This window comes from Fopius arisanus, unplaced genomic scaffold (assembly GCF_000806365.1).
Source record: "Fopius arisanus strain USDA-PBARC FA_bdor unplaced genomic scaffold, ASM80636v1 scaffold00001, whole genome shotgun sequence".
Taxonomy (NCBI): Eukaryota; Metazoa; Arthropoda; class Insecta; order Hymenoptera; family Braconidae; genus Fopius; species Fopius arisanus.
Window position 1 is genome coordinate 4356086 of NW_011887740.1, and position 22134 is coordinate 4378219.

At 38.0% G+C, this 22134-nt stretch overlaps 3 protein-coding genes across 3 annotated transcripts in view; 1 reads left to right on the plus strand and 2 right to left on the minus strand.

Moving 5' to 3' along the window:
• LOC105265327 (protein Skeletor, isoforms B/C) overlaps positions 1 to 5262 on the plus strand; it is a 19059-nt gene extending 13797 nt beyond the window's left edge. Inside the window, exons 4-9 of the mRNA XM_011302769.1 lie at positions 676 to 914; positions 975 to 1155; positions 1507 to 1527; positions 1822 to 2206; positions 2319 to 3067; positions 3410 to 5262. Of these exons, the coding sequence (XP_011301071.1) occupies positions 676 to 914; positions 975 to 1155; positions 1507 to 1527; positions 1822 to 2206; positions 2319 to 3067; positions 3410 to 3550 (1716 nt within the window). The 3' untranslated portion in view covers positions 3551 to 5262. The remainder of the gene's footprint in view (positions 1 to 675; positions 915 to 974; positions 1156 to 1506; positions 1528 to 1821; positions 2207 to 2318; positions 3068 to 3409) is intronic.
• On the minus strand, positions 4530 to 10761 carry Nup107 (nuclear pore complex protein Nup107). Its single transcript, XM_011300079.1, has 2 exons — positions 8162 to 10761; positions 4530 to 7821 (listed from the first exon to the last, which is right to left on the minus strand). The coding sequence occupies exons 1-2, from the start codon at positions 10553 to 10555 to the stop codon at positions 7471 to 7473; spliced, it is 2745 nt and encodes a 914-aa protein (XP_011298381.1). The 5' UTR covers positions 10556 to 10761; the 3' UTR covers positions 4530 to 7470.
• Positions 10762 to 12122: 1361 nt separating this feature from the next.
• On the minus strand, positions 12123 to 22133 carry BNIP3 (BCL2 interacting protein 3). The gene is made up of 6 exons (XM_011300091.1): positions 21832 to 22133; positions 17071 to 17239; positions 16500 to 16587; positions 13777 to 13856; positions 13340 to 13495; positions 12123 to 13200 (listed from the first exon to the last, which is right to left on the minus strand). Exons 1-6 carry the CDS (start codon positions 21872 to 21874, stop codon positions 13149 to 13151), a joined length of 588 nt encoding a protein of 195 aa, XP_011298393.1. The 5' UTR covers positions 21875 to 22133; the 3' UTR covers positions 12123 to 13148.
• Between the last annotated feature and the right edge of the window lies 1 nt (position 22134).

The following is a 22134-nucleotide window of genomic DNA, read 5'->3' on the forward strand; positions in this document are numbered from 1 at the left end:
CGGATTATTAAAATAAAATCAAGTAAATTCGCGATTTTCTGAAATAACTGCTCACATTATTCAGAGACATTTTTTTCCATGAATTGCGAGAGCAAATCCACCGGGACTGTCTGGGATTAACTCAAACGTTATGAGGAGATTACAACGGGGAGATGTTAATTTTCAAATGAACTTTTTCCATCATCCTCAATGAAAGTAAAATAAAAACTCGGAAATTCGGATTTTCATTCACCATCGACTATCTCAAGATAATTACGTTCTCTCCATTACAATTACTCATTATTTTTCCTGATTTCAGCAGTCGAATTATCCTATCCAAACCAAAATAATAACAATAAAACAATAAATTCCCATTAATTAATCCTATAATTAATCCGAACCTGAAAAATCACTTCCAAATTCCACAATATTTTCGCCTGCGTCCATTAACGATGCCTCATTAATCTTCACTGCAATCCAATAAAAATTCCCAAATTAACAGCAATTAAAAAAGGAAATCTCCATAATTAAAAAAATAGAGTGATTATTTTGGGCCAGTGAGCCCTGAATTCTTCAGAATGTTCCGCTTATCGAATAGGGAAATCCCCTCGGGACAGGAGAGGATGATGGATGGACCCTTCGACCCCTTAATCCCCATCCCCGCCTGATGAGATTTTCATCCTGGACTCCTTTCAGGTGGACTTTGGTGACATCGCAATACCCCCGAATCTCGACATCCCGAAGCCAAGAATTCTCCCCGAATTTTCCCGTCTCGCCCACGGCCTCCGAAGTGGCAACATCAGCATCCTGGACAGCAAGACCTTTTACATACCAAATTTGCATTACGACGGGGCAGGACCCGACGCCTACTTCTGGGTGGGAACTGGCACTGAGCCCAATATCATGGGTACCAAAGTACCAAATGAAATTGGAAGGTAATTCCCATTAAATATTAAGAGGACAAATTGTAATTAGAGTAATACAATGTTTTTCAGTTTGACAAAACTACGGGGGTACCAGGGTGAGGATATTGAAATCGTCCTGCCAGGCAGTTCAACTGTATTTGATATTGACTGGCTGTCGGTCTGGTGTGTCCAGTACAAACATAATTTCGGACATGTCATGATACCAAAAGATCTGGACGTGCCACCTGCATTGGGGCAAACTAAAATCACTGTGAGTCACTCAATATTTCTCTATAGGCATTCCATTAAATTCCTCACGCCAAATAATATATATATTTCCCACACATATATTTAATAATACATACCCAACACGTTTCCAATATAGGCATTATATATTACCATTATATATCGTAATAATTTCATGCAACAACTATTGTTCCACTTTTTATTATCAATTTTATTATATTTTTCTTTCATTCTATTTTCACTCGACATTCTATCGAAAATGTGTCAATAATTGGGATGAATTAATTATTTAAAAACGAATATTTTTAATTAATTGAGAAATGAGTTCGGGATTAATTAAATTGGAGATTAAATATTTTTAAATTCCTCTGGATAGCCGCCATGGTGGTACAACCCCGTAAGTTCAGAAAATCATAAACAATATTTAAACAATTTAATTCATAGCTTCATTATATCAACTTCCAACACAGCAACAATTTTCTTTTCTTCAATACGCTCATAAATAAAAATCGAAAACCCTTAATTTAAAAACAAGAATAATTAATGATAAAAAAGTATGAATCGAGGATTCGAAAGTTGAGATAAGGATGCTTTCAATTGAATTTAATTGACCTGAGTATAATTGAATTCTTCCTAATAATTATTGAATAATCATTGAATAATAATTTAAATCTGGGAATGATGATAACAGACAAGCAATAGTCCTCCAATCGGTGGTATGCCAGGGCCCGGTGGACAGGAATTAACCAACTGCAAAGAATTATTGGAAGGTCGTGTTCAAGTGCAGTGGGAAGTTATGGGTGAGGACGTATGGGTGCGAGTATCAGGACGGATAAGGGAGGATCAGTATGTCGCCTTCGGTCTGTCTGGGCTTGAGGGAAAAGCACAAATGGAAGGTGGTGATGTGGTGGTAGTTGGATACGACAAAAGAAAGAAGAAGTTCATTGCTGAGGATTACTACATGTCGGATTTAGCACAGTGCGATGGTAGAAAAGGAGTTTGCCCCGATGAGAGAGTAGGAGGGAAGAATGATGCTGTTTTGATAGATGGCACAAGAAAGAATGGCATTACAACAGGTACATCAATATAGCTATTTATCTTCCTATCATAAATATCTATTTACCCAGCTACAATTAAAACGATCCGCTTATTCGACTTATTTGATATTACGAAATGATTATTTCTCAGTTACTTACAAGCGTCCCCTTCGCACAAACGAACCAGAAAAAGACCGGATGATCCCAGAGAACGGTGAAACGAGTGTGATAGCAGCTATCGGTGTTCTGAATGATCGAGGAGAGGCGAATGCTCACTGGGCTGGTGACAAGACCGTCGAGGACATCCGCATGGATTTCACATCGAGGAACGTCCACGAGTGCACCAATTCCTTGTACAATATTCCAGATGATCCAGAGGACAATCTGATACCATGGCCACCAGCTATGATCATGGACGAGAACAATTTCACAGCGAGAATTGGTCCAACCGGTGACAAGAGAGGATACTCCAAGATCACTGGTCAGCCCTCCTGGGGTATCGCCTGGTACATCAATGATCTTCTAATTCCTGAAATTACAGTGGAACGTGGACAGACTTATACTTTCATCGTCGAGGGTGGTAACAATCCTGCGAACCCAGCGCGTTATCATCCATTTTATATCACTAGCAGTCCAGAGGGTGGATTTGGCCAGAAAAGTGAGCCCCAGCAGAGAAATGAAAAAGTATTCGCTGGAGTGAAGTACAGTCCTGAGGGTGAGCCAGAACCCACCGCTGCTGGACGATATTGCGAGTGGACACACAAGGGTATTGATATGAGTCTTCAATCCCCTACGTTCGATAATTATTTCGAGACTCTCAGACTCGAATGCGACTCGGGAGAACCCGCCAAACTTGTATGGACCGTCACCCAGGATACGCCTGATCTTGTCTACTATCAGGTGAAGAGAAGAAGCTGTTGAATTATTTTGAGGATTTTTTTATTCCTGTTTTGGTGGTTTTAACATTCTCTGCAGGTTGAATATATGAAAAAAAAAATCCCCTGTTGACGGACAAATTGAATTAAAAAAAAATTCACTTTTCTCCCCCAAAAGTCATAGATCAATCAATCAATCAATGAATTAATTAATCGGATAATCCCCTGGGCCTATGATACCGATTTTTCCGTCATTTTTCCAGTCTCAATTGATTTAAAATAAATAAATCATTGAGATGATAATTAGGCGCCATTTAAAAGCCTCAATTCCTCCTGATATTAATTGATATATTAATTTTCCACCTAGTGTTACTCGCACAAAAATCTCGGCTGGAGGATCAACGTCCGAGAATCAGGGTACAGTTCTCGTCACGGTACCGCTGGCACCGCTGCAAAAATCGCGAATTATCTCCCAGTCCTGATGAGCATCTACGTCCTCCTGAGATGAATCGACTGGTTCCCACGATTTTCCGACAATTAATTAATCGCACATACAGCCACGTACAATTAACGCCGCAAAACCGAAGGCAAACGAATGAAATAAAAAAAAAAGGATAATGAGAGAAAGTCGAGAAAATTCAAGGTTGTAAGAAAGTACTTAGAGTAAGAATCATAACATGTAAAATTGAAATGCTATACAGAGGATTGGCGAGATATTTTTAAGACCTATCAGATTCAATATTTCATATTATTATTATACATATATTATATATATACATTACTGTAGGGGAAGGGAGGGATGCGAGTGGTGGGGTGAAATTAATGAATTATACACGTCCGCAGGTGAAGGAAAAATTAATCGAAATTATTGACAATATCATGAACAAATGAGGGAATTTTCGATGCAGCATGACAATACATGAGGGACTGAGGTCTCTCAGACAATAAAAGCTGCATCGAGTGTTCACTGTTTTCGATTGAATGTTTATTCTCGAGGTAATCGACAATATTGAGCGAATTGGAGAGAGAATACTGATTAATATGATCTTTCCTTCAATAATGAGTGACAACAAATGAAAGTATTAATGAAAGAATTGATTAATTGTAAAATCAAATGAATTTGATAACTCTTTATCTTTGTTTTCGATGAGGAATGGTCAGACAGTGGAATCACTGTGAAATGGTGTAAATTTTTGCACAAAATAATTAGAGAATGATTTTAATAATAATTTTATAATTACAGATATATACTGATAAGGGGATCGATAGTGAATACGATTGGGGAACGAAGTTAAATGCTGTCTGTTTGACAATAATGAATATGTATAATCAATTTGGACGTACTGTCTCTCTGACATTTGTGTCTGATTATTATCGAGAGTAATTAATTTAGAGCATTTATTGGTACATTCATCGTAGCATCAGCATCTGTCGTGAATCGAATCAGATGGTTTGGCGTGCTGTATTGATGCAATAATAATGTAATGTTTAGATGTGTGGACCTTATTTCAACAGAGTGAAAGTATAAAACGTGCCTTGGGTGCAGGATTTCATGTCACTTATTCATTCTTGTTGTTTCTGCCATTGGAATTATGAACAAATTTTTGGACACCCACTTGGATCACATTATTGGGGACTATATTTTATGATAATCGAATTCTTTCCTTATTTTTTTTATTCCTAAAAAAGGGAAAGACTTGAGTTTCAATTGAGAAGTCAAATCCCGAAGTTATTAAATTATAATTAATTAGATTTCACATTTTTAATTGCCGATTTATCCTCGTAAATTCCTCCCACTTTTTTGTACTATTTTATAGAAAAAAAGATTAGGTAAATAATGCCTGAGAATTTTTACAGAAAAATTCCAGCAGAAGAGTTGAAGAACAATTTGAAAATTCCGTGAGCTGAATGTCCCCGAGATAAATTGCAATTCAATCAAACGATTCATCGATGTTTTCGATCTACACTCAAAGCGGAGATAAAACTATCAAACCAAGAAATCAAAGGAATACATAATCGAATTAGAATAATAAGCGTAATTATCAATTTTAGAATTCTCACGTTTCATTCCGCAATTCCGTTAAATCGTGGAGAATATCTTGAATCCAAGTGTCCATCCAAAATTGCCAGTGGGTTGTCCCCCAAATTATCTCTAATCACTAAAAAAAATTCAATCCAATCCTCGCGACCTAGATAACTGCAAAAAAAAAAATAGAGAGGAAAAATCACAGAAAACTTTCGCTCCTTCTTTGGCACAAATCGTGAGATTTGCCACGATGATCAACCGGATTAACTGGAACTTTCAAATACGTGGTACTGTAAATGTTTAAAATCCTAAGCTTACGAATAGCCGCACGATTTGACAATAAGCGTATCCAGCAGGCGCTAATCCACCAGTATTTTTAAATTAATGTTTAAAAATGATATTTCGAATTGCGACAATACAGATTAAATTCAGCGGACAATAATTCCCGTACTAAACCGATGAAAGTAAATTACTCCTCACTGACAAATTAATGTGCAAGGAGAAAACATATTTCAATATATAAGTTAATTGAGTTGGGTAAGGAATAAATATATATATACAATATAAATATAAATCTATTTAGTGTAAGCGGAATAAATCTCCTACTTCTGTGAAATTGACAATAAAATGGTATGTCATTCGTATATGAGACACCCAGGACGACGACTCGAAGGGGCTGCTTCCAGAGTCACTCTCCGATTTTTAAATAAATAATTTAATATATTTAATAATATATAAATTCCACAGGAATTACCTAGAGAAATAGAAAATTCCGCAGTGAAGTGGTGAAATGCAATAACAAGTGTCGAAATATTTTTTTTACAGATGAAGAAAATTCAAACAACATGAACAATATTTTTCATATTGTTCGTTGAGATCACAATGTAATACCCCGAATAATCATTCAATGATAATTAATTTCTCCTCTTTCACTACTCCACCTCCGGATAAAACCGTAAACGTCTAAAAATGAAAAAAAATATCATTCAATATATCAATTAACGATAATTCGGAGGACAGAATAAAAGACTTGCGAGGCAGCCCAGCACTGTCCAGGGTCACTAGCTTCTTAGGAAACAGAGAAATTGAGAATAAATCCAGAATTTATCGTCTAGACAATAAGCGATAACGTCTTTTGCTATACATATATCATATCGAAGAAACTGTAAAAAGAATTGACATTTGAAAGAGGAAAAGTCACCGTCACCGTATTGACTTCATTAACGAGACAATAAGAGGGTCAGGGTCACTGTATAATATTTCAATGTTCAAAATTGTTGCTGGAATCGCTAGGGTACCGTTCAGAATTTCTACATGTGGAGTTTTATAATGAATCCAGTACGGTGATAACGAGTGCAAGATCATTCATGTGATTGTCCCATTAAATCCTGAGGCTTTTTACTTGCTCGTAGGTACTGATAACGAGGTGGGACATGTTTAAATGTAGTTGATCAGAATTTTTCGATCTTCGATAATTCAAGATATCATTGAAATGTTGAGAGATGGAGAAGTGAATTTTTGTCAATAATATGTATAACGTAGAATCTTTTTGACTGTTGCAGTCATCTTCGGATATCGTATTAGAATTAGATTGAAAAATTTTTCGTCCTCCCATCGTTTTTTTTTTTTCGGATTATCCATTTTTCTTTATTACATTTCGTTGATTATTGTCATGTGTCATTTGTCCGCCTTCTGCGATTCAATCGAGGACAGCCTCGATCGTTTATCAATTGTAATTCCCTGTAATTTCCTCGATGTGTAATCAAGTACAATAACTGTCAACTGCATTAATTCATTCAGGCATTTAGCGATCGATTTTAATGAGTGGCGGGAAATTTTAATTGATGCAGAAGTGCACGAATGAAATATCGCTTCGTCCTGGCTGACCAGCCATTGTCAACACTAGACTAATTCAGTTGAGAACAGAAATTACAAAATAATTGATGTAATTCAGGGTGAAGTAGAAAAATTAGATAAGTCGAATTTAACATTTTTCTTAATTACCCATTTATCTAAAGAACTATCAGTCCGACGTTGAAGTATCAGATGACGTATTTTGTGGATTATTAAATTTCCGACAAAAAACGTCTGCAGAATTTTCCCGCAATGTCAATAGTTTTTATGATCAATCGATGTTAAAAAAATGGTAAAAATCGAATTGTCTCTTGAGCATCGGTCAGTGTTTAAAATTCTGAAAGCAAAATGAAGATTAACTCGTTATATTCATTCCACTGTTATTCTTATGATTTATTTCTCATTATTACAAGTTATCGATGATTACGATTATTCATTAATTAACAAATGTATGAAAATTTTATATTCACTTTGTGTGGTTGACAATAAAAAAGAATCGTTTTGTAAACTCAACTGAGTGAAGGAAATGGAGCGCTGAATTATTGGCATCATCTTGGGTATCCCCAGGGGTCCTTCTTCTGGTCCATCAGGGCAACCGAGGACTCACAGATTTTTCTGTAAACCTCGCGAATACGTTCCTTAGAGAATATCTGGTAGAGTTTGTACTGCTCTGAGGCGATTGTATCGGCGAGCTCGATGCAGCCCCCGTGCTCATTCATCTGGGACATTACGTTGAGCAGGAGAAGTGTAACTTTGGGAATACAGAGGTTCCTCAGTTTTCGCAGCTGATGCTGGCGAAGGGCGTGCTCAGGACGCTGCTCCAGGCTCTCTGGATTTTTGTCCACTAGCCAGCCTCCATCGGGGAAGAGGAGAACATTGAAAAGTAATTGTTTCACAGCCTGAAATTTGCGATTATTCTCTGAATTTTATTCAAATCTATTGCTTACTTTATTTCAAATACCAGAAGATTTTCTGTAACAGCCAATTCCCAATGAAAAAAAAAACAGCCTTTTCTCCTGCTTTTATGGAGCTACATTTATTCTCAAATTGTCAATGTTATTATTTTATTGATTCGCCATATTATGTACGACGGATAATAAGAATTTGAAGGGAATTTAGATATTATAAAAGACGAGAGGTCTCGGAGTGAAATATTAAAACCGATTTTGATTAAGAAAAAAATCTCCTGTGATTTGAATATTCATCAGTAAAGAACGAGTAATAAAGTGTAATCTCAACCTTAGTATGGTGCTGCATTGTGCACTTCCATCTGTCCATCTCGGCTTCATACTGCGCTTTTTTATGATCGTGAGCGACTTTTTCAGTGAAAGTAGCAAAAGAGGGTAAAGTCTCCAAGGGTGAGGGTTTGCCCTGATGAAAATGTGAGAACCACTCCTGGAAGCCCTCCTGAGCGTCCAAGTAAGCCTTATAACAGAGATATTCCCTGATGGATGCCGAAGCCTTGTACAAAACCTCATTTGTGGTGACAATTTGTGAGACAGTGGTCTCCATGGATGGATGTTCCATCAGGACGACCTCAATGGAATTGGGTGGGATCTTATTAAAGGCCTTCCTAGCAGCGTCGATCTTCTCACAGGTGAGGAAGTACCTGATGAGTGCATTGGCCTGCCAGAGGGCCTCATCCCTCTGACTCTGGTAAAACGTCAGCCAGTCCAAGGCCTCGATTTTTTCGACATCACCCTCGGTGATCCTGGCACTCAGTTCGTAATCAATCCCTTCGTCAACATTTTTATTTCTCACGTTCTCGACGACAAGCTTGGTGATGGCTTCGACATTGAGATTTGCGTCCTCAGCAGCAGTCAAACATTTTTTCCTCATCTCAAATTCCCTGACTCCCTCGAGATAGCCAGCATAAATGCTGATCTGCTCGTCCTGGGGGAGGCTGGCTGTGTAGAAGGCTATGAGGATGGGATCCCCGATCTCAATCAGTACCTTGACATAATTGAGAAGTACTTTATTCCCCACGACATCGTCACAACTCTTGCCAATTTGCCTGAACAGCAGCACCAGGTGAGCCAGAAACCGGATGAACTGAGGATTGCAGTTGGTGTTGTCAATCCACTCTTCGATCACATCCATGAGTTTGGGTATCTGATCGAGAATAAGGTATTTCTGGATGAGATGGTCAGGCCTCATCGCCTCCGTCCTGATGCTGGGGTCATTCGAGGCCTGCAAATCATCGAAAACGTCCTCCAAAGTTTTTCTGGACTTCCAGTACTCCTCTGGTAACTTCGCGTAGTTCTTCGCCATGATGCCCTGGAGCTCTGACTCGACCTCGATGTCCATGAGGGTTTTCATGTGAGCCCAGAGGGCGTCCTGCCAGGACCTGGAGACTGCGAGGAGCTGTTTTAAGTTGCCACAGAGACTCGCGTAGATGCCACGATAAAAAGCACCGAATCTCGTATCCTGGGAGAGGTACCAGGCGTTCAGTTTCCAGAGGGATCTGTTGGGGTTACCCTCGATGGGGAGTTTCGTGTCTGTCAGTGGATTTTGGTAGTTGGGATCGTGGTGGGGCTGCCAGCCAATTAGGCAAGCTGCCCTCCATGGTTGGCCGCAGTGAATCGCCAGTTCCTGGGCTCGCTGCAGACGACCACATCGCACTTCTATGAACATTCGTTTCTCCAGTCTCGCGTCGTCCTCTTTGTCCAGGTCGTGAAGGGGCTTCCCTTCGCGGATGGGAGCGTCTGGATCCAGGGATGTCACCAGGGGACGAGCTGAACCAAAGGAGATACTCGACTGGCGATTCTGGAGCTGGTGCAGGGTATTCTCCCAGGCTACTGTCTTGTCTGTGAAGTACTCGATCTTCGGGAGCATCGCCGCCTGGTCCATTGCATTTTTCTCCAGCCAATCGATTATCAGTTGATATTCTCTGACCTGGGGCTCGTTCTTCAGAAGATTCGTAATTACGTCCTTCTCGGAGATATTTCTGTTCACATCTGTATCCATCTCGTTCTGATGATTCATGGAAGCCAAACGATTCTGGTAGAGACAGTAGATGAGTCTCCAGGTGTTCCTCTCGTTTTCCAGACTAGTCTCCTCATCGGAGAGCTCAGCGTCGTTGACCTTGGACTGCATTCCCCTCATGATGTCCAGAGTATCTGAGCAGATCTGAATGAAGTCGGCGATCGTATCGAATATCTGTAGCTCTGACGCATGAGACTGGACGATCTCCAGGAACTCCTGGAAGAGCTTGGAGTTGGCTTTCCTCCAGGGCTTGTCGGACTTGAGGATTATTCCAGTAGCGGTACTGTCGTCCATCATCTCCTGGAGGGACCAGTTGCTCCGATTTAAGGTGGTCGAGGCGTCCAGGGAGTCCTGGCTAGGCAGATTGTAGAGTTTCGAAAATTTTGCCAGCTCTGAGGGCAGCAGAGACACCGATAGGTCGACTTCCGAGGTGTCATGCTTCACTGAGGTAAGGGAGTCTCTGGAGAAGCTCGAGTTTTGGAGAAGTTCTGGATTCTTTCGAGTCAGAACACTCTGGTGGAGGGAGATACGCTTCGGAGTGGTTGTCTTCGTGGTTAACCTCAAAAGGGACTTACGTTGGTGATTCTCCTGATTCAAAAGAGCTATTGAGGCATCCAGGTCCTCTTTGGAGTTGCTCCGGCTGTCCATGATGGGGGGAGGTCCTTCCCGAGGACGACTGATCAATTTCAGGGTTTGTTTTGATTTTCCAGAGGTTAACTGATGTGATGAGGCCACCGGTTTCCCATCACTCCTCGAGATTTTAAATTTTGCGGGTGGAGACCAAAGAGGATTGACTAAAGTAGAGGCTCAGTTCCGGGGGTTCGAGTGACCCCAGCTGCATCGTAGTACTGCACCCCAAGAGAGAGAGGGCGCCACACGCAATGGGGGTGTCTGCCCGTCAGCCGACTCGGTAACTTTTGTGCCCCCATGTGACCCTTAACCAAGTCCAATTAACCCTTAACCAAATCCACTAACCCTTAACCAAGTCCAATTAAGCCTAAACCAAATCCACTAACCCTTAACCGAATCCAATTAACCCTTAACAAGAACAGTTAAACTTCAAATGAACCCGTAAAGAGAAAAGTGAAACTTTAACTGTTCTTGTTAAGGGTTAATTGGATTCGGTTAAGGGTTAGTGGATTTGGTTTAGGCTTAATTGGACTTGGTTAAGGGTTAGTGGATTTGGTTAAGGGTCAATTGGAACTTTAACTGTTCTCGTTAAGGGTTAATTGGATTCGGTTAAGGGTTAGTGGATTTGGTTTAGGCTTAATTGGACTTGGTTAAGGGTCACATGGGGGCAAAAAAGTTACCGAGTCGGCTGACGGGCAGACACCCCCATTGCGTGTGGCGCCCTCCCTCTCTTGGGGTGCAGTACTACGATGCAGCTGCGTTTCGAAATTGGTACTCAGTGAAAAATTCGAAATTTTCAAAAAAATATCAGGAGAGCATGAGAATCGAGGAGGTATTCACTGAAATTGAAAAATTCGAAATTTTCAGAGGCAATGAGGAATTTGGAGAGGAAATGAATAAATAACAGAAAAGAATATACTTTATCCAATTTTATTTGAATAATTTTCATGATGAAAGACCACTAATTTTTTTAATCTATAAATTGATATTTATAAATTTACAAAATGCTTCATTTTTCATATGCACTTACAAACAAACCGTGAAAACACAAAGTTATATAGCTCCCGAAACTATTTCTACATTCAAATGAAACGTCACAGAAAAAAAAAAGTGTTCTCGTCAGCTGGAGCGAAATGTGATTAACGAATATTTGATACCAATTATTAACCCACTCTTTCATTTTGTTCATCACATACAACACCGTATACAATAGACTCCCATTATAGTCGCGTACAAAATTTGAATACAAAAGAAATTTATATTTTGGCTCATTTTGCCCGGAATTCAATTCTTCACCGGAAACAATAGATTGTTTACATATTGTAGCCCGGAGGTAGCGAAAGATACGCGAAAAAAAAAATAGAGAAGTGGTGCGACTATAACGAGAGCAACTATAACGGAATTCTACTATACTAAAGGAAGAACTAAACGTACACTTTGCATTACCACTATTACATTCCAATAAATGTTAATTCGATAATTACGAAGAATTCGAATGATTGAAAAGAACAGAAAAAATTGTGGAAAACCAATTTTGCTTCCGAAGACTTCTTTCAAAACAAAACCGTGTCTCGAGCTTCAATTGTTTTTTTTTTTTAAAGATAACGAAGAATTATGGATAATATAAAAATGTTTTAATGCAATCGATCAACGTCACTCATTATTGGCCGTAAATAAACCGCGCGGGCATTGATTAACTGAAGGAAATTCAGGTGGGGGCACTGATAACAATTTATCATCGAAAATCATTTCAATACACCACTCCGAATGCATTACAAAAATAATTTCTATGCATCCTAAATTTATTCTAATGCACGCCGTTGAAAAAATAAAAAAAATACCAGTCGATTTTTGTAGGTCATCTGCGAATCTAAGAGATTTTAAGCGAGATTTAATTTAATTTAATTATCTAGTTAATGGATAATTAAGATTGAATTAGAGTGCATGCATCTGGTAAAATTTATCCAATTGCCCCGATCACTTCGTCCACTCGTATCTTCTCTTTTTTTTGGGTTCGAAAGAAACCGAGAAGGATGAGTCGTGAAAATTACTGATAATCAATGCCGATCGGCTCGTCGTAATTTATTCAACGAATAAAAATTATGCATAAATACTAATGATGCTATCACCTACCAAACTATCGCAGTTAGAAATGTTTTTAGAAACTGTATAAAATTGGACATGTTCATAGTTTTCTCTTCAATCTCCCTTGAATCTCTCACTTTCATTCACAATCTGCAGAAAGATAAATCATCAAGACGCAGGTATCACCCCCAAATATCGAATATCTCATTAAAGCGACGGAAATGTGAATAGGTGAGAAGATCAATCCAAGACTACGACACTCTTTTTAATAAAATAATAATCAATTGTGACACTCCCTGCAGGATTCCCTGCAGGTGGATCTGTACTCATGTCTCTGTGTCCTGGGGGAATTTTCTTGAGAATAGATGTGCAGACTGTGGTTAAATTTTTCTTAGATTAAACATGGGTTTAAATCCCCGCGGGCACTCAGTCTTTCTTTCGTCCCCCTCTTTCCAATATTATTCTGTCAATCCCTCCCTTTTACTTCCCTCAACTTTTTCAGGCTTCATCGGTGGATGAAGTTCACTCACTCGATGGCAACACGAGAAATCAAGATACTTCGTCTAGTCAGCCAAACCCTAAAACAATTAAAATAAAAACTGCAATGAAAAAATTGAAATAATTCTATACATTTAAAAAGAACTGCTTCAATTCTGTTGGGAAGAGATAAAGACGAGAGAATGAAACTTCTTTGCTGTTTAACAATTGTCAACTCACCCGAATCCAGTGCCGATGAGGAGTGACAGCAGATTTGACAGAAACAGTGTATAAAGAACCTCCTTGGAGAAGAGCCCATTCTTCCCAACTTTAGCAGTTCGAATCGAGTAGGTTTTTCTCTTGAACATCCCCTGGGGATGCTTGAACTTCCAGTCTCTGTTAATTAACATGAGCATTAATCACCGATCATTTCAATTGCCAACAAACCCGCACGTGGCAATGAATAAACAACACCAAGTCAATTCAGTAGATCTTTCAATTTTCGAAGAATATCTCTGAATCTAGGAGGGAGAGCGAAATTTTTGTAATGACCTTTTCCCTAGCTCTCATTACCCTCTCTGAAAAAGACCTAGAGGAAAATTTCTCTATCTCCCTTGCATTCAGAGATATATCTCAAAAACTCGACTTCACTGACAGCTGAATTGAAAAATACGTACTTCGGTGGTATTTGATCAGGACGTGAGCTCCACTCGTCGTACGTCCACTCAGACCCCTTCTCCAACAAGTCCCCAGCGTCCTTCAATATAAATAAAATACCCATTACCAACCGTTTAATTATCACCGAAAAAATCAATTGCGCATTAATGAACTTGGTTTTTTCATCATCCATCAGCTCACGGGAGAGATAATTCCATCCGTGTCAATGGCTTATCAGCGTGATGGGATATCAATAAGAGCATCCACCAGTGGACAATAAAAAAAATGATCTCCGTCATTTAGAAATGTATATCGATCCTGGGGACAGAGGAAGCAACCGGGCGAGTGACCTCGTGTCGATAGAATTTATTGCGTCGTAGAAAGAAAAGGAAAATCAAATGACAGCGGGAAATTGTCTCGCTTTAATGGTGGGTTTTAGATGTGGTGGCTATTTTAGGTGTCTTTAAAGACGCTGTCAAGTAACTTTGTATCGAGGTGCATTGCCACTGCGTGGGAATCGAAACTTGGCACCAAAACGGTACGTCGTTTGTGGACGAGACAGCTGTACTAAAAAGTTTTGATACTAAATTTGATACGGCTCGATTAAAATGAACATAAATTACCACTCAACTTAAATTTAACTCGTGAAGCGAGTTCATTCGATCTGCAACACCAGGTGTACACGGGGAAAATATTAATAAATAAAGAAAACCTCCAGGATCATTCGTGGATGAAAACATCAACTACTGTCCATTCAGTTTTGAATATATCTCTGAAACTAACAGAGATAAAGAAATTTTTGTTATATTCTTTTTTAAAGGTCTCGATTATCTCGAGCTAAAAGGTTTAATCGAAAATTTAATTATCTCTTTTAGTTTTCGAGATATTTTCGAAAGACTCGCCGAACTTGAGTCGACATGCCCCCTTTCACCAGTCCCCGATTGTCATGAAAAATAGAGAAATAATTAAATGATGGAATGAAAAAATTAATGGATGACTGTCAAAAAAATTAGTGTTACGTCGATATTTCTGAAATTTCTGTAATGTCGTGTATATGAAAAGGGAAATGGTGATGCGATCGCGGAATAAATGTCAAATCAATAGTAATTAATGGGATAATTGAGGCTGAGTCAAGTCTTTCAACAAATAATACAGTTTCGTGAAGTATAAGTTTCCTGGGAACTTGCAGTTTATTTACAGCATTTGATGCACACGTTTTTCTAATTGAATGGACGAGTTGAGTTGGCGGTGGAAACGAGTTTCGTGGATGGCGTGAGCTTGGATCGAAGACGACGATTGGTTGAAAATACGCTTCTATCTGTGCCACGAGCGCCAACATTGCCTGTGACTCAACATGGCCAATATCTGACTCATAACTTGCAGAGAATTTTTTCTTCTCATTATGTATCTTTACCACTTCAGATCGAGGACCGGTTTCACAGTCCTTTCCCACTTCACTGTTGCCTTTCTTTAAATATTCTTTAAATCCTCCACGCCAGGATTAATTTCATTTGAAAAACTTAAAGCCCCAGTGAATCGCTCTTCTCATTAAATTTTTAATCAACTCGATATTGATATGAAGAGGTGATGAAATAGAAAAATTAAATGACGAAACACGTATTGCTAGTTTGAAAGATCATAAAATATCGGGAAGTTATAGCTGATAGGAGAAATCTATGTAACGTCGCAATCTGATTTTTAGACGGCAAAGCGAAAAAAATGCGCGTGAAAAGATCAATTGTTTATGAAAATTAATCTCTAGATTTGAAGGTAAAATATGAATTAATTTATCAATTCATCGATTGACGGGTGATTAACTAATCCATAAAGCAAATTCCGGATTCACTAATTAAATAAATCAAATTTCAAAGATTTCAAAAGTCTCTAGAAATTTTTTAAACGCAACTACCGCAGCGCAGATCTTGAATTGTTCATAAAAACATAAAAATCCACAATATCTTGGGAAATACAACACCATTGTATTTGTTCATCCACTTGATAGTCTACTCTTGTTTACGCACGTGGTGATGAGCATTAGCGTGAGAGCAAAACCCGAGAGGGAAAACAATGAGAAGAAAAATAAATGAAAACGATTTCCTTGAGTTTCACTGAGCGATCGATCACCGGAAAAGTGCAAAAATTTATAATCCAAGGCCAAAGACCATGCGCAAAATAACTCTTAGTCATACTCTAAAATCCCCTAGGAGATCGAAAGACCCGAGAAACCTGACGCGTATGAAAATTCCGTGAGTCAATTACACTTTCCATGTTTCAGGAAAATGTTAGACTGTACTTGCATCAAGTGAACATACACTGATCGATTATCAGGCCACGACGTTGACGTTCGCCTGTCGGTCAAGGACGACTCAGAAATCATTTCGAGGGAATAAAGAAGATTGAAATTATTCATGATGAATAAAAATACATTCGAATGAACATTTTCCAGAACAGCTTCAGTACGCGAATACCTCCCCAATTAAATCATATCTTTAATAATACTTTCGACTGATTTAATTCAATATTTAATTTATTACGTTCGAATTTTCTTGAATACTAGGTGTAATAGTAATAATCCCAATTATAAAAAAATAAATCAAAGTCATCAATTAGCGTTCATTAAATTTTTCAGTGAAATATTTGAAAATCTTTCATGAATGACACGAATATGAATATTATAAGTGTGGTATGAATATTATTCATTATGTTTATTATAATTGGTATTAGGATATTTCTCTCGACTTACCTTGCAGCAGCCATAATTAATGTAGACCCCGGTGAGATCATCCTCAGTGGACAGCTCAGTGTTTGGACTGTTTGGGGGACTCTTGGGGCTGAAACCAAACAAGCAGAGGATTTAATATTCCATTGATATTTCCGGAGACTCTTTGTTACAACGACAAGTCACTTTCTCAGCGATAACGACGACAAAGAGCCCCAACGAATCTTTTATTCTCGAATTCACGCGAATTCCTCCGTTCGACTGATGCCTGTGCACATATCGAACATCTGATTCCCAACTTTTCAGAGGCAAGCAAAATTAAAGATATATAATAATAATAATAATAATAATAATAACGATAATAATAATAATGAATCAATAAAAGAAAAAATATTCACAGATAATATGAGAATTGAATGAATGAAAAACAATATTTTATTATTAAAAATTCTAGAGTATTTTCTTTGAATTTACGAAATAATTTTTTTGCCCCAATTTTCCCATTTTTCCTGCCTCACAGGTTCAAGTGCTCATCATTAAGTTACTCGTGGACTTCCGCGGTAAAACTCAGGTAAATTAATAATTTTTCTGTCACCTGTCTCTTGGTGTATCTCTTCTGGATGAGGCCAGGGAATGTCTGGCTGATGACTGGGTGGAGTCACGCTGAGCTTCACGAAGTAAACGAAGATACTCTTCGCCACCACTGCCAAAAGGTAGAGGTGTCACCCTGTCAGCTGGAGCAGCATTCAATTCCACCCATGATTCTGAAAAAGAAAAAAAAAATTATTACCAAAAAATTACACAACGTAAATGTCTCAGACAATGATTTCCGATAAAGAAACATAATCAAGGAAATGAAAGTCACTTCACGCAATTACATACCACTGGAATAGCTCTTGCAAAGACCTATTTATCGAACTACTTGTTTGTATCCTGCAGTGGTAAAATGGAATGAATGAATAATGGGAATCCCAGTGAAGTGCCAACGAGTTCAGTAAACCCGAGGCTGAGCTCGATCTAGTTTGAAGGCTGTCTTACTCAAATGCAGTTCGATAACCCAGTGAAATAATGATCTCTTTATTATTGTGGAAAAACTCGTTATATTTTGATTAACAACAGTTCATGGTCTTTTACTCGTTGTTCTTCAACAGTTTATCAGCACGCGTTGGAGAAAGTCAACGGAGGTATTTACTGCTTATTTATTGGCATCGACGATAGCTCAACAAAGAACATTTAGACGTCAGGAAATTCAGAAATGCAAATTTTCCTTTGACTCTTTTCTCTGTAATTTTTGGGGAGCCGAACGAGATCGGAGAAGGGAGCGTTCGCAGGCCAGAAATAATTAACAAAGGCGTTCTCGTACTGTTCCCCATTCAAGGACATGTCAGACAAAAATCCTCTGACCGATTGAAGCCAGTGGTATTTGAATGTTGTACGTTGTGACGTGTAACAACACACGTGTCTGTCGTTTCCTGACATCAGTCACGTAGTCGTGCCAAGTGGCGAATTCAATCGCGTGGATCTTTTCACGCGAGCTCCAACGCGTGTCCTTCAGGTCCTCAGGCTCGACATGAATTTCGCATTTTCCTGATTTATCACCTTCGAGAATTTTTTCAATCAATTTTTCAATCAATTAATATTGTGTTTAATGAAAAAGAAAAAAGCAATTGTTGACAAATGCGTAATTATAGTCATCGACCCAAGTCCTTCGAAAAATTATATATATATAATATGTAAGTGGAATGGAAATTTATTTAAATGACAATAATTCAGAATGTGGGGGTGCAATTGAGTCAAAATTCAAGTCTGGAGTAATTAAGAGGAAATTAATTTCTATTTTCATTAGTTTTGTAGGAATTTTGGAAAAAATAAATGATTTTTATCCACTCCTTTTTCCACTCCTCCACTAGAAATATGAAAAATGCATAAACAATTCACGGAACACACGATAAACCCCAGGCGCACCCAAACGGATGTACTTCATCTCACTTCTGTACTTCTTCCTCCTACAGACTACGTACACATGACTAAATTTAGAATTTAATCGTATCACCGTTTTATTTTCGCTCCCTTTTACTTCTAGTGGAACACGTGTTGGAGGGATGGGAATTAATTATTATTTTTCCAGAGAATTACAAAGTAACAATGATGGAAATTTCAGAGGCGAACAGAGAATTTATGGGGAACTTGAAAAATTTATACTCCAGGGGCCGTTTGTGCCATCTCCGGAAAAAAAACATTTACGTCCAAAGAAAATTCTTTTATTAATTCCACTAACTCCCGATTTCATCTAGATTCTCTTCCTTAAAATAAATGTGAATTCTTTGGACTCAAGTGAATATTCCACCCGAAATTTAAATAATTTCAGTCAGAACACTCCAAAAATCAATTAATTAATCCTTCTTTCGAAATTATCCCCTGGAGATTGTAAATGCATAATAAAAATAAAGTGGTAAAAACAATGAAATATTGAATAGTCAATTACTTCAGTCATTATTTCAGGATAATAATATGGTAAATGAATTTTTTATCGATAACTTCGTAAACCACAAAACAGTCATTTCCATACTGACGTCTTCGGGCTATTAAAAATTTCTAGTCCTTTCGAAGAAAATTCTATAATTTTTTGCCAACTGCAATAAGAAACACGAGGATAACAGCGGATTCAGTCAAAGATTAAATTAGCTTGATGGCGAATAATTTTCGAAAAGAACATCAATTCGTCTGCGCAACAACTAGAAGTACTTAGAAAATAAACAAATGTTATCTCTGTATTATTGAATCGTTTACAGAGTCCGTACAATTGAGAGAATGCGAAATGTATAGAATTAAAAAGGAAAAATAAAGAGGAAAATCCGTTGGGAATAACAAATTGCTTTGAAGAACATTCCAGCAGTCAAGTAAGTCGGCTTAGCTCCTAGTTAAGTCCCTGAGCAATCTATATCTCAGAACCCGAGATAGATAAAGAGATTCGTGTATTCCAAGATTTTTATGGATTTGTAGTAATTTTAGATTATTCACCGAGAATTCTGCGATTCTTTGTAGATCATAGAAATAAATAGAATTTCCCATTCAATTCTAATCCGTAAATTAATCGTTAATAATTTATTATTAATGGAACTTTTCTTGTTTCCTGATAAAATGATAATAAAATACATTTGTAATCCCTCCGATTCCCCATAATTGTATTTCGTGGTTATAAATATAGTAATAAATTACATCGTAAATTGACATGTCAAGCCATAAATTATTGTAATGAAGAATTCCAGGGGAAAGGTCAAGAGACAAAGTTCTGTCTTCTCAGAAAATCTGTTATATTTTATTCTCTTCGCCATCCCCTGGAATTCCTCGATCCTGAGACAATACCGCGATTAAAACCTAGACTTCCTCTTCCCAGTAATTTATTTCAATTTCCAGCGGTTTTCTTCGTTTTTCCCAGAAAAAAAAAATGATACGAATAGTTTTCGCTCCTGAAATTAGATCAGAGACGTAACAGTTCCCAATCAGTCAATCGTGTCGGCCTTCTCTCGCATTATCGATACCCGCGTTCAATAAATTGGGGAAAAAATATCTATTGCGACTCGAACGTTTTTTCGCCCCTTCGCCCCCTTATCACTGCGATTTTTATTTATTTCCTGGGGCGATTATCGGAATTTCTTGCCTAAGAATTACGTCGGCATGGTCTTATTTGGATGTCATATCGAGTCCATCGCTCTCGCATACCTTCACTTTCCCTTTATTACAAGTCCTTTCATTTTCCCTCTGTAACGCCTGTGCCATTAGAGCACTTGTTACTTCCGGGTGGTCTCGGATAAGATAAACTTCAATTACGTGACGCATTACAATCTCGATGATAACGGAGTCATATGTTCGTAAGTAAAACAATGTACCGTTGGAAAATGGGGGAAAACCAACTCGCGACCTTCACCACGTTCTCATTTATTGCGAAAATTTTACTGCAAAATTTCCCTTCGTTATAATAAAAAATTTCAATAAATGTGATTTCATTTCTTTAAATTCATCGACTTTTTTCACCTTGAAGTTGAACTACAAAAATAATGAGAATCAAATAGAAAGTTCAATCAAAGGAAAACATTTCCTGAAAAATTTGTGCAATTATAATTTTTCCGACAATTATTGTGTTTTTAATAGAATTAAGAAAGTAGACATCTTTTCAGATTTTCTTTCACGATTTTTCAGGGGTGGAACGTTGTCAATAATTCGATCATTTATTTAATATAAATTCCGTGATTCGACAACCCATCGATTATTAGAATTCCCGCAGAATTATCAGGTTCATTCCCATCAATTTACGTAAAGCCGGAAATTGAAATATGAAAACGAGATGCATCGACACAGGATGTAACAAACCGCGTGTTGATTGTACCTCAGTAAAAAATATAATCGGATTTCCTTTCGAAATGAGTTGAAATGGAAAAATCATTAAATTCTCCAATTAAAATTATGAGAATTGAAAAAATGCAACGAATGAACTCTGAATATTCGAAGAAATTCTAGATCTTTCTGCTGATCAATTAATTCCGCTTCTAATAGAATCATTTCTAGAGTGCAATATGCATTGTCCATCAATTATTCATTTAAAAAGATCCTCCAGCCACGTAATATCGTTTTCAATCGTTTCAAGAAACTTCCTGCAACGTCAACTTCAAATGGTTCGGTAATAAAATAATCATGGCATACGATAATAATCGCTAACCAATCGTGAAATTGGATTTGTATTACTGTGCTGCCACAAAAAATACTGTGAGCGAGATTTTATTTTATTTTGGACATGTGTCGCATTTTATCAATCTCACTCGACATTCCAGAACAGCAAATCCCTTCCCCATAACTTATCTCATCCCATTTTAATTATCCTCTCAAAATATCTTCAAACCGCAAAACAAATGGTCAATATATGTCAATATATGTCACAAATCAAACATGAAAAATAGTCATTTTTTGTTTGAATGGAAAATCGCATTGCCTCAATTTTCCCCTCAAAAAATCAGAAGGAAGATTGCAATTTTTCCCGTGTCCAGAGCAAAACATACCACTCTTTTTTCCTCGCCCCTGTAAAAAATTCTTGCATTTACCCTCGAATCAATTAACACATCGTAATTTCAGCTCGATGTCAACTGCGCATTGATTTACCCATACGACAGAGAACCCGAACAAATAGTTGCAATTGCGGCGCAAAAGTTGAGTATTTGTTTACGTCGGCGTCTAGGCGGGTAAAATCGAGGTGCCACGCGAAATGGCGGTCATAAAATGACAGCTGTGACAAGAAAGTCCTTTGTTTCACCCTAAAACAATTGCCAGAGGTATTGAATAAATGAAAATTAATGCCACTCACCACCAAGACTCTCGTCCGACGTAAATTTCGCTTTCGACGACATATCTACACTTCACTAGTTTTTTATTTTCTCCAAAAAAAAAAATAACAGCCAGAAACTAACTGATTTATCAATTCGATTGTCTGAGTTGCTAGTAATCCAGGGGATCCGAGGGTACGTTTCAGTTATTCGTTTCACAGACGGAATTCAACGGACGATGCACTTGCCACGAGTTATTGGGATAAAATGCTTATGAATTGCCAGACGCTGCTTTGTTTTGATGAAACGTCAACAGTGCACTGTCAGCCCCACTCTCGTTATTT

Bases quoted from the DNA above. Each gene is read 5' to 3' on its own strand.
- Nup107 (XM_011300079.1), bottom strand. From the start codon at position 10,555: ATGGACAGCCGGAGCAACTCCAAAGAGGACCTGGATGCCTCAATAGCT. The intron at 7,822-8,161 runs GTTGAGATTACA...CGCAAATTTCAG, and splicing joins CAATGCAGCACCATACTAAG to GCTGTGAAACAATTACTTTT.
- BNIP3 (XM_011300091.1), bottom strand. From the start codon at position 21,874: ATGTCGTCGAAAGCGAAATTTACGTCGGACGAGAGTCTTGGTG. The intron at 17,240-21,831 runs GTGAGTGGCATT...TTTCTTTTTCAG, and splicing joins GTCGGACGAGAGTCTTGGTG to AATCATGGGTGGAATTGAAT. The intron at 16,588-17,070 runs GTGACAGAAAAA...GTTTGGTTTCAG, and splicing joins AGAGATACACCAAGAGACAG to CCCCAAGAGTCCCCCAAACA.